Source organism: Cebus imitator, unplaced genomic scaffold (genome assembly GCF_001604975.1).
Source record: "Cebus imitator isolate Cc_AM_T3 unplaced genomic scaffold, Cebus_imitator-1.0 Scaffold297, whole genome shotgun sequence".
NCBI lineage: Eukaryota > Metazoa > Chordata > Mammalia > Primates > Cebidae > Cebus > Cebus imitator.
The window spans coordinates 1117333-1131361 of NW_016107612.1; the positions used below are offsets into that span (position 1 = coordinate 1117333).

General features: G+C 51.3%; 1 protein-coding gene across 11 annotated transcripts in view; it reads left to right on the plus strand.

Annotated features, from left to right (window-relative positions):
• Nucleotides 1–14029, plus strand: part of KIFC3 (kinesin family member C3) — a 108032-nt gene that overhangs the window by 81948 nt on the left and 12055 nt on the right. For all 11 annotated transcript variants that reach the window (XM_017502587.2, XM_037729283.1, XM_037729285.1 and 8 more), the window contains 3 exons: nt 12800–12865; nt 13395–13538; nt 13643–13882. In XM_017502587.2, coding sequence (XP_017358076.1) covers nt 12800–12865; nt 13395–13538; nt 13643–13882 — 450 coding nt within the window. The remainder of the gene's footprint in view (nt 1–12799; nt 12866–13394; nt 13539–13642; nt 13883–14029) is intronic.

Genomic DNA, 14029 nt, shown 5'->3' on the forward strand with positions numbered 1-14029 from the left:
AATTCTTTCTGTGTCCCACGAGCTAGCAAAGAGAGGGCCTGGACATGCCGACGTCTGCTTATTGCATATCACGCGATGCTGTTTGCTGTTAACTTGCTCTCTCAGTTCTGGGGGCAGCATAGTATGCGTGCTTTTGAGATGTAGCATTTCTTCCAGCTTAAGGTGTGTCCTTTTCTTAAGAATGGCCTGGCCTGCCCACCTGCCCCTTGCTGAGTTGGGTGGGCCTCCTTGGGGCGCCCCTCCCAAGGAGGGGCTCCGTGTCTACCTCTTACACACTTACCCCACAACTTGACTGTCTGGGCCTGCCTTCCTCACTAAGTGGGGCTCCTGTAGGCCAGCTCTGTATTCTCTTGCCTGCTGCACGCCTGCCTGCTTCCTCGAGTATTTATGTACCCCTCTTTTGTACTGGCATTGAGCTGGGCATGGGGGATACCCCAGTGGACAGCAGGCTCCCACACATGGAGGCTCTGCCTGGGGGAAGACAGACATTTGCTTCACATGCCCACATAAAGTGGGACGGGCTCGGTGGATGGGCACATGCATGGCCTCGAGGGTTTGTCCCTGGGCATCTTGAGCTGAGCTCTGGGACAGAGCAGAGGGAAGCACACTCTGAGCTGAGCCCCTGCCAGTGCAAAGGGACTGTGGTAGGAGGGGAGTAGCTCAAGAGCCTTGGGGATGGCAGGGGCTCCAGGGCCCACCCTGCAGGATGTGTGTCTGGCCTCAGGCAGGGGCCAAGCAGCCGCTCTTCCTTCCCTGGCCTTCCCCAGGTAGGCTGTTTAGAAACTTCATTTTGCAAACAAGTGTTTTTTAAAGGGCTTTGTGAGCCAGGCATGGTGGCTCACGCCTGTAATCCCAGCACTTTGGGAGGCCAAGGCAGGTGGATCGCCTGAGGTCAGGAGATTGAGACCAGCCTGGCTACCATAGTGAAACCCCGTCTCTACTAAAAATACAAAAAAATAGCTGGACGTGGTGGCAGGCGCCTGTATTCCCAGCTACTTGGGAGGCTGAGGCAGGAGAATCTCTTGAACCTGGGAGGTGAAGGTTGCAGTGAGCTGAGATCCCGCCATTACACTCCAGCCTGGGCAACAAGAATGAAACTCTATCTCACATATATTAAAAAAAAAAAGAAAGAAAGAAGGAAGGAAGGAAAGAAAAGGGGCTTTGTTGAGAAAGAGAGAAAGAAAGTAAGAAAAAGAAAGAAAAGGAAGGAAAGGGGCTTTGTTGAGATATAATTCACATGCCTTAAAAGTCTCCCCTTGAAGGTGTACAAGTCAGTGGTCGGTGGTAAGTATATTAAGATGGCAGCGCACCTGTCCCCCATGTGTCATTGACAAACATCTTCAATCCTCCGATCACCTATTAACAGTCACTCCCATGCTCCTTGCCCCGCGGCCCCTGGCAACTAATCTGCTTTCTGGTTTTATGGATTTATCTTTTCTGAACATTTCATATACATGAAATCATAATATCTAACCTTTTGTCACTATAAAGAGGTTTTTGAAAGCATTTTTTCCTTTAATTAACAAAATCAGCTTCCTTTTTTTTTTTTTTTTTTTTTTTTTTTTTACCATTTTTTTTTTTTTTTTTTTTTTTTTTTTGAGACAGAGTCTCACTTTGTCACCCAGGCTGGAGTGCAGTGGCATGATCTCGGCTCACTGCGACCTCCACCTCCTGAGTTCAGGCCGTTCTTCTGCCTCACCTCCTGAGTTGCTGGACTACAGCCGTGTTTCACCACGCCTGGCTAATTTTTGTGTGTTTTTAGTAGAGATGGGGTTTTACCATCTTGGCCAGGCTGGTTTCGAACTCCTGATCTTGTGATCCACCCACCTTAGTCTCCCAAAGTGCTGGGATTACAGGCATGAGCCACTGCCCCCGGCCAGAATCAGCTTACTTTTTAAGAAGGGAAACCGAGGGTGAAACATTCCAGCCTTTTTAGTTCTTTAAGCCCTAGCTCTCCGGCCTCTCTTAGGAGAACCCTTGAGCCTACCCCATTCCCTCAAATTGTTTAGGAATTCAGAATGGTTCCTGGTCTTTGTTCTCAGTTTGTCCTTGACCTAACTTTCTTTCTCTTTTCTTTTTCTTTCTTCCTTCCTTTCCTTTCCTTTCTTTCCTCCCTCCCTCCCTTCCTTCCTTTCTTCCTTCCTTTTGTTTGTTTGTTCGTTCATTTGTTTCACCCCTGTTGCCCAGGCTGGAATGCAATGGCACTATCTCAGCTCACTGCAATCTCTGCCTCCTGGGTTCAAGTGATTCCCACACGTAAGCCTCTCGAGTAGCTGTGATTACAGGCTTGTGCCACCACACCCAGCTACTTTTGTATTTCTAGTAGGCATGGTGTTTCACTATGTTGGTCAGGCTGGTCTTGAACTCCTGACCTCGGGTGATCTGCCTGCCTCGGCCTCCCAAAGTGCCAGGATTAGTGGTGTGAGCCACCATGCCCGGCCTGTCTTTGAACTTTCTGAGTGCAGCTCTTTTCTGGAAATTTCTCAGGGGACGCACCTGAAGCTCCAGGTCTCTGAGATGCTCTCTGGAGGGCCCGACCTTGTGGAGACGTTGCCAACCACATGGGCCTGGATCCGGGTTCAAACCCTGACTTTGGCACTACTTATTAGCTGTGTGACCTTGGGCTAGTTAATTATCACTCTGCAGGTCAGTTTCCTCACCTGTGAAATGGATATAGTAACAGACCTGATGAGATGATCCCTAGTGAGTCATTGGTGTTGCTGTGGCCACTGCCATTGTTGTTACTGGGAGAGTTTGGGATTTGGAATCCCGTGAGCAGGATTCTATTCTGGCTGAGCCACGCGCCAGCTATGCAGCTGTAGGAAGTCACTTCCTCTCTGAGCCTTCACTTCCCACTCTCTAAACCGGGGCTCACACGTTGCATTGCAGTTTGGAGGTGGATCTGTTGTAAGAGTGGACAGAAAAAAGGATGGTCAACTGGTACGTGTGGTGCGTTGTGGGCTGTCACCCCTGGTCTGCCCTGGTCTCCTGCCAGCCTCTCTGTAGTTTGATGCAGACTTGACTTTCCTGGAATTCTGAACGTTGCCTTTCTAAGCAAAGCCTGCCAGGGGTTTCCATGGTGTCTTGTTTTCCATGGTGCCGTGTTCCCAGCCCTGTCCACACTGGCTTCTGACCAACTGCTTCCTCACACTGCCGTTCCTACAAGGCCGTGTGGCTTCATGGTTAAGGGTGAGGGTTCTGCAAGGGTCAGTCTGATGTGAGTTCCAGTCCTAGGTCCACCACTTACTGGTCAGATGACCTCAAGTAAGTTGCCAACCAAGTCTTACCCTCTTAAGAGCTCATTTTTTCTTCCTGTAAAATGGGGCTAATAATAGTACCTGCCTCAGGGAAATAGGGGTTGAAAAATGATCTTATGAAATCCCCCTGCCCTACTACCGGAGCCAACTCAGTCAGTGGGGCTCCATGATCACTGCTGGGATCTGGGCTTGTGGGGCTGCAGGGGTCTTTTCAGGCCTCCTCATTGCTGCGTTGGGAGGAGGTGGAGGTGTTTGTATTACTGAGAGCATGTGGGCGAAAGGTCCGTAATACTTGAGCACCAGCTGACCCAGGCCACAGAGGCCACTCGTCTTGGTCTGGTGACCACAGGAGGCGGTGGCTGTTGGGACGACCCTCCCCAGCATTGGCAACAGCAGTCCCAGGCCATGTCCTGCTGGCTCGAGTTCCCCTGTCCTCTTGTGGATGTCCCTAGAGCTATGGCCTCAAGGTTTCTGAAGTTCCCAATAATGTGACATGCTGCCCAGATCTCACTAAACCATTTTTTCATTTTGAGACAGGGTCTCACTCTGTCACCCGGGCTGGAGTGCAGGACATGATCACAGCTCACTGCAGCCCCTGCCTCACAGGCGCAAGCCATCCTCCCACCTCAGCCTCCTGAATAACTGGGACCACAGGTACCCACCACACCCAGCCAACTTTTCTATTTTCTGTCCAGATGGAGTCTTGCTATGTTTCCCAGGCAGACCTTGAATTCCTGGGCTGAAGAGATCTGCCTGCCTCAGCCTCCTAAAGTGCTGGGATTACAGGCCTGAGCCACTGCATCCGACTCACCACACTCCTTACCTGCCCCCTGCACCTCAAGAGTGAACCTTAAAAAGTTGTCTTCAGGGGCCACAGGCTGAAAAACTAGATCTTACCCTCAAATGTGTCTTGTTTGGCCACCTTCTTTTTTTTAACAACAAAAAAAAATTTTTTTAAATAGATGTAACATAAAATTTACCATCTTAAGCATTTTTTTTTTTTTTTATGACAGAGTCTTGCTCTGTCATCCAGGCTGCAGAGCAGTGGCACAATCTCAGCTCACTGCAACCTCTGCTTCCTGGGTTCAAGGAATTCTCCCACCTCAGCCTCCTGAGTAGCTGAGACTACAGGCGTGTACCACCACACCTGGCTAATTTTTGTATTTTTAGTAGAGATGGGGTTTTACCATGTTAGCCAGGCTGGTCTTGAACTCCTACCTCAGGTGATCCCCCTGCCTCAGTCTCCCAAAGTGCTGGGATTACAGGTGTGAGCCAACACCCCCAGCTGAGCTGAAGCATTTTTAAGAGCAATACATTCTCATTGTTGTGCAACCACTGTCACCATCTGATATGGTTTGGCTCTCTGTCCCCACCGAAATCTCATCTCTAATTGTAATCCCCACATGTCAAGGGAGGTACCTGGTGAGAGGTGAATGAGCTCCATGCAGTTCTTGTGATAGTGAGTTCTCATGAGGTCTGATGGTGTAAAAGTGGCAAGAATGCATTCAGCATTCTTCCTACATGTACATACTGAACACCTACTGTGTACCACGCACTGTTCCAGGCACTGGGGAGTACAGTGCTGAACGCAGCAGACAAAAACCCCGGCCTTCACAGACCTTTCATTTGCATATATCGTCTCATTTAATCCTCGAGACAGCCTTGATGAGGTAGCCTCATTACGCAGATAAGGAAGCCAATTAAGAGGCGTGTCCAAGGTTACCCAGCAAGGTTGCCCTTTGTATGCTTACTCTCCCTCTCCTGCTGCCATGAAGACATGCTTTGTGTCTCTTTCTGCTAGGATTGTAAGTTTCCTGAGGCCTCCCTAGCCATGTGGAACTGTGAGTCAATTAAACCACTTTAATTTGTTTATTGATTTAATTTTTATTTTTTGAGATGTAGTCTCTGTTTCCCAGGCTGGAGTGCAGTGCCATGATCTCAACTCACTGTGACCTCCTCCTCCTGGGTTCGAGTGATTCTCCTGCCTCAGTCTCCAAGTAGCTGGGATTACAGGTGTATGCCAACATGCCCGGCTTTTGTATTTTTAGTAGAGAAGGGGTTTCACCATGTTGGTCAGGCTGGTCTCAAATGTCTGACCTCAAGTGATCCACCTGCTTCGGCCACCCAAAGTGCTGGGATTACAGGTGTGAGCCACCGTGCTGGATGAAACCTCTTTTCTTTATAAATTACCCAGTCTCAGGTATTTCTTTATAGCTGTGTGAAAACTGACTAATACACCATCCATCTCCAGAACTCTTTTCATCTTCCCCTACTGAAACTTGGGCCCCATTGAACAGTAACTCCTCAGGCTTCATCTGTCTTCATGGGTTTGACTACTCTAGGACCTCGTGTAAGTGAATCATACAATATTTGTCCATCTGTGACTGGGTTATTTCCCTTAGTATAATGTCCTCAAAGTTCATCCATGTAGCATGGGTCAGAATTTTCTTTTTCTTTCTTTCTTTCTTTCTTTCTTTCTTTCTTTCTTTCTTTCTTTCTTTTTTCTTTCTTTTCTTTTTTTTTTTTTNGCCTGGAGAAGAATTTTCTTTTTAGGGCTGAATAATATTTTTTTGTATGGCCATGCCCCATTTTGTTTGTTTTGTTTTTCCATTCATCCATCCATGGGTTGCTTCCACCTTTTGGCTGCTGTGAATAATGCCGCTATAAACTTGAGTGTACAAATATCTCTTTGCATCCCTCCTTTAAACTCTTTTGGGTGTATACCCAGAAATGGAATTGCTGGATCATATGATAGTTCTATTTTTAATTTTTTCAGGAACCATCATACTGTTTTCCATAGTGGCCGCAGCATTTTACACTCCTACCAACAGTGCCCAAGGGTTTAATTTCTCCATATCCTCATCAGCCCTTGTTTTTTGTTTTCTTTCTTTTTTTTTTTTTTTTTTTAAAGATGGGGTTTCACCATGTTGGTCAGGTTGGTCTTGAACTCCCGACCTCAGATGATCCACCCACCCTGGCCTCCAAAGTGCTTGGATTATAGGTGTGAGCCACCACGCCCGGCCCTTTTGTTTTCTTTACTTGTAGAGATGAGGTCTCACGACGTTGCCCAGGCTAGAGTGTAGTGGCTATTCATGGTTGTGTCTCACTGCAGCCTCTGAACGCCTGGCCTCAGGCAATCTTTGTGCCTCAGCCTCCTGGAGTAGCTGGGACTTGCTCCTGCTTATTTTTATTTTCACATTGTGGTTTTGATTTGCATTTCCCTAATGACTAGTGATGTATATCTTTTCATGTGTGTTTTAGCTGTTAGTGTGTCTTCTTTGGATAAATTTCTATTCAAGTTCTTTGCTCATTCTTTAATTGGATATTTTGCTGTTGAGCGGTAGTTCTTTATATATCCAGGATAATAACTCCTTATTAGTGAAAAAACTTTCGAGTATTTTCCATGTGTTACCTTTTTACTCTGTTGATAGTGTCCTTTGTTATACAAAGTTTTTAATTTTGATGAAGTCCGACTTATCTTTTTCTTTTATTGCCTCTTCTTTTGGTGTTATATCCAGGAAGCCATTGCCAAATTTAATGTCATGACATTTTCTCCTATATTTTCTTCCAAGAGTTTTATAGTTTCAGCTGTCACATTTAGGTCTCTGGGGTTTTTTGTTTTGACACAGGATCTAGCTCTGTTGCCCAGGCTGCAGTGTGGTGATATGGTCCAGGCTCACTGTGGCTCAAGTGATCCTCCAAACTCAGCCTCCCTAGTAGCTGGGACCACAGGCGTGTGCCACCATGCCCAGCTAATTTCGTTTACTTGTGGTAGAGACAGGGTCTCCCTATGTTGCCTTGGGGTCTTGAACTCCTGGGCTCAAGCAGTCCTCCTGCGTTGGCCTCCCAAAGTGTTGGGATTACACCACGCCTAGCCCTCTTTGATCTATTTTGAGTTAATTTTTGTATATGGCATAAGGTAAGGATCCAACTCCATTCTTTTGCCTGTGGATATCCAGTTTTCTCAGCAACATTTCTTGAAAAGATTATCCTTTGCCCCATTAAATGGTCCTGGCAACCTTGTCAAAAATCATTTGGCCATGTGAGGGTTTATTTCTGGACTCTGTGTTCCATTGTATTCCATTCCATTGGTCTTTATGTCTGTTTTAATGCAATACCACACTTTGATTGCTGTAGCTTTTTTTTTTTCTTTTTTCGAGATGGAATCTCACCCTGCCACCCAGGCTGGAGTGCAGTGGCGCAATCTCAGCACAATGAAACCTCCACCTCTTGGGTTCAAGTGATTCTCCTGCCTCAGTCTCCTGAGTAGCTGGGATTACAGGCACCTGCCACCAGACCTGGTTAATTTTCGTATTTTTAGTAGAGATTGGGTTTTACCATGTTGGTCAGGCTGGTCTTGAATTCCTGACGTTAGGTGATCTGCCTGCCTTGGCTTCCCAAAGTGCTGGGATTGCAGGTGTGAGCTTCCTGCAATTGCAGGAAGCCAGCTGATTGCTGTAGCTTTTCAGTGAATTTTGAAATCAGGAAGTGTGAGACCTTCAGTCCTTCAAGGCTATTCTGGCTATATGGTGTCCCTTGACATGGATCTTTCCATTTCTCCTGCAAATGCCATTGGGATTTTGTTAGGCATCGCACTGAATCTGTAGATCACTTTGGGTAGTATTGACACCTTAATGTTAAGTCTGCTAATCCATGAACATGGACTGTCTTTCCATTTACTGGTGTCATCTTTCATTTCTTTCAGCAATATTTTGTAGTTTCTAGCATACAATATTTAACCTTTGTTTATTCCCCAGTACCTTATTCTTTTTGCTGCTATTGTAAACGGAATTATTTTCTTAATTCCCTTTTTGGGTTGTTTATTGTTAGTTGTAGAAATGCAGCTGATTTTTTTTTTGGTGTTGATTTTATATCCTTCAACTTTGAATTTGTTAGTTCCAATTGCCTTGCTTTTAAAATCAAATTAATTCCAACATTTAAATCTTAAATTCACATAAAGCTCTGGACTTCCTTTTTGTCACAAAATATTGAAAGATGTGGCAGCACCTCTGTGCTGACATTCCCACATGGCACTTGCTGCTTGAGGGTGAGTGGCAGCTCCTGCCTTTGGTGGAGGTGAGCATCCTTTAGCACACTCCAGCCTACTGCCCCTTCTGCCTCTGCTTGCCAACCTCATCCACAAGCCCCGCTCTGGCTGGCCCCTCATGCATTCAGCATTCTTCCTACATGTACATACTGAACACCTACCGCGTACCAGGCACTGGGAGTACAGTGCTGAACACAACAGACAAAAATCCCGGCCTTCACAGATCTTTCATTCGCATATATCGTCTCATTTAATCCCGGAGACAGCCTTGATGAGGTAGCATCATTATACAAATAAGGAAAGCAACAGACAGAGATAACTTAAGAGGCATGTCCAAGGTTACCCAGCAGGTAAGGGAATGTCTGGATTAGAACCTGGACAGCCTGGCTTGAGAATTTGAATTGTCAGCTGCTGTTACTGCCCATGAGTGGCAGAAGGACCCAGAGGTGAAGACTTGGCAACAGAGGCAGGGTGGCATGGACAGGGGACACACAGGCCTGGCGGGTGGTCACAGAGCCAGGATCAGGCCTTCTGCGGGTTCCACAGGGCGTCCACCTGCTGGCCTCTGCACTGAGTTCCCTTGAGGTCATCTGGATCCCAGGCCCTCTGGCCTTCCCAGCTCAACAACTTTGGCCTGGGAGAGCCCTCTTTTCCTCAGCTGACAGCTGATGATCGTTGGCTGGGCTTGGTGGGAGGTAAGGAGGTAACCAGCAGTTTTCTTTCTGCGATGCTGAGAGGCCGCCTTGGGAGCAGACAGCTGAGAAAACACAGACCTGGGCTGGCTGGCCCCACCCTCAGCTGAGCCTGCCATGTGTAAATGCAGGTGTTGTCAAGTCAGCAGACAGGCCTAGCTCCCTTTTCCCGTGAGGCCCCCTGCACCAGGCCCGTGACTCAGTTGCTCTGGCTGATGAGGAGCTTGGGCCTGGGAAAGGTGTCCCACAGTCCCAGCCTGGTCCGTCCTCAGCCCTGGATTGACGTCCACGCTGCCCTGGGACCGTCTCAGCGCCCTGGTGGGGAGCCTGCTTTCTCCTCTGTCCTATCTCTTGGGCTCAGGCATGTGGCTCCTGCCCCTTTGGGGCTACTTCAAGTATGTATCAGGCCCCTGCTGTGTGCTGGCCCCAGGCTGGCACTCGGGACCCTCCTCGGTTGGGCGTAGAGACACAGACGGCCCTCACTGGCTGGGAACCGAGGTGAGTGTGTGAAGGGCCCTTGGTCTCCCCCGCGGAAGGCTCTACCCTCTGGCCCTGCCCGCTCTTGGCTCTCACTCCTACCGGGCCATCTCCCTTCCCTTTTCCTCAGGTGCCTCCGTTTCTCTCTGACTTCTTGCCCGGTTTCCCCAGCTCTGAGAGATTGCCTGCCTTCAGTGCAGGAGAAAGCGGGCATCTCCCCACAAACTTGACCCCCAGCCCCCAGTAGAGCTGGCCAGCCACCTGCCACAGAGCAGACCTCTGGTGCCTTGGCCAGCGTGCTCGTGGTGCCAGTCCGCTGTCTCAGCCACGTTCCCCTGCTCCGCTGCCCACGACAGGCCTGAGATGACCTACTGTCGGACATCTCTGAACAGAGGGGCTTTCTACAGGCCCTTCCTCAACCCCCTCACCATCCCCCATGCTCCCGAGCCTGCCCCCGCTGCAGTCACCTCCTTCTAGGTGCCCCTCTGAGATTCCAGACAGAGCTCAGGAGCCCCCAGGTTCCCATTGTGATGCAAGAACAGAACAGGACCCTGGGCTGCAGGCAGGTGGCCTGTTAGTATCCCTCCTCCCACCCCCAGCAAACACTGGCACACCCCCCTGTCCCTGCATCAGGGTCTGAGTGCCTGGCAGTGGCGGCAGTGGAGATGATCAAGGTCAGCTCACCCAGCCCCCTGCTGAGGCAACAGCCCATCTGGGGAGGGGAGCAGGGTGGGAGGAGACGCCAACCTTTTGAAAAGGAAGTTGACTCACTTATGTCAGGGCAGGGAGAGTAGGAATACATACTCTTCGAGACGTAACAATTACTGACTGGGCACAGTGGCTCACACCTGTAATCCTCGCACTTTGGGAGGCTGAGGTAGGGAAGATTGCTTGAGGCCAGGAATTCAAGGCCAGCCTGGGTAATATGGCAAGACCCGGTTTATACATTTAAAAAGAAATTATCTGGGCATGGTAGCATATGCCTGTAGTCCCAGCCACTCGGGAGGCGGAAGTGGGAGGACGGCTTGAGTCCAGGAGGTCTAGGCTGCAGTGAGCCTAGATCATGCCACTGCATTCCGGCCTGGGTGACAGAGCGAGACCCTGTCTCAAAAAAAAAATTACTGAAAAATATGAAGATTTTGTCAACTATAATTCCACAGTCCAGAGACCCCCACTTTTAGTACTGTACACTCAATTGCTTTTCAGGTTTTTCTTTGACTTAATATGTTGATGAGCCCTTAAAACTCCTGATAAACATGAATGCAATGAGTGAGGACCTAACAGTCTATGTAACGTATATTCACATTGTAATTCACCTGCCCACTCCTCTAATGCCGGGTATTCAGGGTATTCTCAATTTGAGGACTAAAGCAGAAAGGCTGCCTCATGCAAACTGTCCCTGCTGGCACCTGGGGCCGAAGGACTTGAGCGGTCCTGTCATTGGGCACTGAGCAGGCAGGGAAGTGGCATAGGCTCTGCCTCTCTGCCTGACCTGTGGCCCAGCGTGTTGCTAGGAAGGAATGTGCTTGTGCAGGTGGTGGCAGAGCTGACCTACTGGGGCCTGGCCCTTGAGTCACCTGCTTGTCCCCCAGGAGGCCTGGCTGGGCCCCCAGCCTTTCAGCTGGGTGTTGCGTCTTGGAATCCCCCTGCCTCGCCGCGAGCAGGCAATGCCAGCTCTCCGGACTTTTCCTCAAAGATGGGGGTGGATCCCTTGGCTCACTTCCTCCCTGACCTCAGAGCTGGCCTGGATGCTGTGGGTCAGCTGCTCTCCCTAGCCCTGGGAGACACGGACCTCCGAGGCCAAATGCTACCTTGTTTGATGACACAGACTTGTTTGATGACATCTCAACCATGTAAAGTAGGGAGATTTTACACACACACACCCCCAAAATCCAAATATCTGGCCTGTCTTCACTGTGGCTGAGGCTTGCTGCTGGCTGTGCTAAGGGAGCAGACCCTAAGCCTCTTTTTGTGTGTGTGTATGTGACAGTCTCGCTCTCACCCTGGAGTGCAGTGGTGCTGTCATAGCTTACTGCAGCTTCATATTCCTGGGCTCAGGTGATCCTCCCACCCAAGCCTCTAGATTACACCTGGGATTATAGGCGGGCACTGGCACACTTGGCTGAGTTTTGAAACTTTTTTGAGAGATGGGGTCTCGCGATGTTGCCCAGGCCGGCCTAGGCATCTCTTAAAAGATGAGAAGTTTGGCAATGCTGGGTGTGTGCTCCCACCTCCCGTGGTCCGAGGGGAGCACATGGTGGCTGCCTTCTTAAGGGATTCTTGGGGGCCCAGCCTTGCACAGCCCCTTACCTGCCTTACCTGGCTGTCCCCTGTAGTCAGTGGACGTTGTCGCCTGTATTTAGTAATGAGAACCCAGCTGCGTTAACCTCCTAAACCACCACATAGTAATCTGGCTCTTAGCGCACGTTTCCCGAGCGAGGGGTGCTCACCATGAGACGTTCTGCAAGAAAAGTCTAAACAGGCCCTTATGGAAGCTGGAGCCAAAGTCGGTGTCTGCAGATTGTTTCCCGAGGAGAGGTTCCTGGGGGTGGGCTGATGTGAAACCAGGGTCGGGGGCCTTGGAGGGGATGGCCAGCTGGAGGACAGCTCCAGGAAAGGGCTGCCCCCTGAGATCTGCCCTCATAGGACCATGACAGTGTCCCCTCCTCTGGGGTCCAGATAAGCCAGGTAGCCATGGCTTCCTCATGGGGCACTCACCCCCTTCTCCCTTTAACAGCTGTGGCCGCCACAGCTCTCCTGCACGGTAGTGGGAGCAGGATAGATACAGGATCCAAGTGTGCCCTGGGCACTGGCAGCCCCATCTCTACAGGCCAACTTGCCAGAGACCACCCCAAGTGGAAAATTCTGGGGGCTGGGCCAGGGTGGGTCCAGGGCTGGGAGGGCCTGGAGTATGTACAATCTGGGGCCCCTTTAAGGAGAGAAAACATAAAGTTACATATACACAGGCAGGTACAGGTTTCGGGAGAGGCTCTGTCGGGAGGCGTCCCGAGGGTGGGCTGCTGCTCGGTGGGCCCGGGTGGCGTCGGGGCGGCCTTGGTTGCACTTGCTCTCTGGGCTTTCCCGGAGAGCCGGGGCTGGCTTTGTCCTGTGGAGGGAGAGGGTGCTGGAGGCTGTCAGCACCAGCCCAGGTTTCTGTCACCTGAGGTCCCAGGTGTGATGGGATGCTTGAACACAGTGGGACCTAAGCCCACAGCCTTTGAAGAAGCCACAGCCACGTCAGTCATCCCTGCTGCTGGGCAGGAGGCCTGGGTGTGGGCTGCAGCTGAGGACCGAGGCTCACCTCGCTCCCGACTTTGTGCCCACAGGTGGAACACCTGAAGGAGAAGCTCATTAGCCAGGCCCAGGAAGTGAGCCGACTGCGATCCGAGCTGGTGAGGCCACAGGGCTGTCCTGGGCAGCGCAGGGGCTGGCCCGGCCCAGTGTAGATGGGCCCTGCTGGGGGCGGGGGTGCGACCCTCTCTCTCCGGAGCCTGCACTTCCCACCCTGGCTCAGAAACACACCAGGAGCGCTTAGCCCCACCTCCTAGGGCCCTCAGAGGCCTCGAGGCTCCAAGGGGTGGGAGCTTCCTTCTCCGTTGCTGACGTGAAGCAGGAGTGTGAACCCTGGTATAAATATGCCTCTCCTTGTGACTTTCTCACTCAGAATAGGATGGGGGCAGCAGGGAGAGCAGGCCCCAGGTTGCCACCCTCTGGACTCGGCCCTCCACTGTCTTTTCCTTGGTTTCTCTCTCGAGCTCACTCCCTCCTCTCCGTCCCTTGCCGTTTTCTTTCTCTCCTTCCCTCTGCCTTTCTCCACACCTGTCCTCTCTCTCCTGCCTTTGTGCCATCTCCACTGGCCCCTCTTCTTTCCCCACCCTCTGCCCTTGCCACATGCGCCCCCTGGGCCCTGGCTCTCTGCAGGGGGGTACCGACTTGGAGAAGCACCGGGACCTGCTGATGGTGGAGAATGAGCGACTGAGGCAGGAGATGCGGCGCTGCGAGGCCGAGCTGCAGGAGCTTCGTGCAAAGCCACTGGGCCCCTGCCCGGGCTGTGAGCACAGCCAGGTGAGCAGAATGGCCGAGGCCCCCATGCTGGTCCTGGAGGGCCACCCGGCTCCTCACCGTGAGCCTGTCCCTCGCGCTCACCCAGTGCCTCCCAATGGCTGCAGGAGAGTGCCCAGCTCCGTGACAAGCTGTCCCAGCTGCAGCTGGAGATGGCGGAAAGCAAAGGCATGCTGTCAGAGCTGAACCTGGAGGTGCAGCAGAAGACCGACCGGCTGGCCGAGGTGGAGCTGCGGCTCAAGGACTGCCTGGCTGAGAAGGCGCAGGAGGAGGAGCGGCTCAGCCGGCGCCTGCGTGACAGCCACGAGACCATCGCCAGCCTGCGGGCCCAGTCCCCACCTGTCAAGGTGAGCCCTGGCCCACCTGATCTGTGCCTCCACCCAAGGCCCCTGGGTGGCCAGCCCATAAGAGGGGCTTGTCCTGGTGAATAGGTAGGTGCGAGCAGGTGGAGGATCATTCCTGTTCTGTGCTTGGTCCTGCCCCATCTCCTTTTT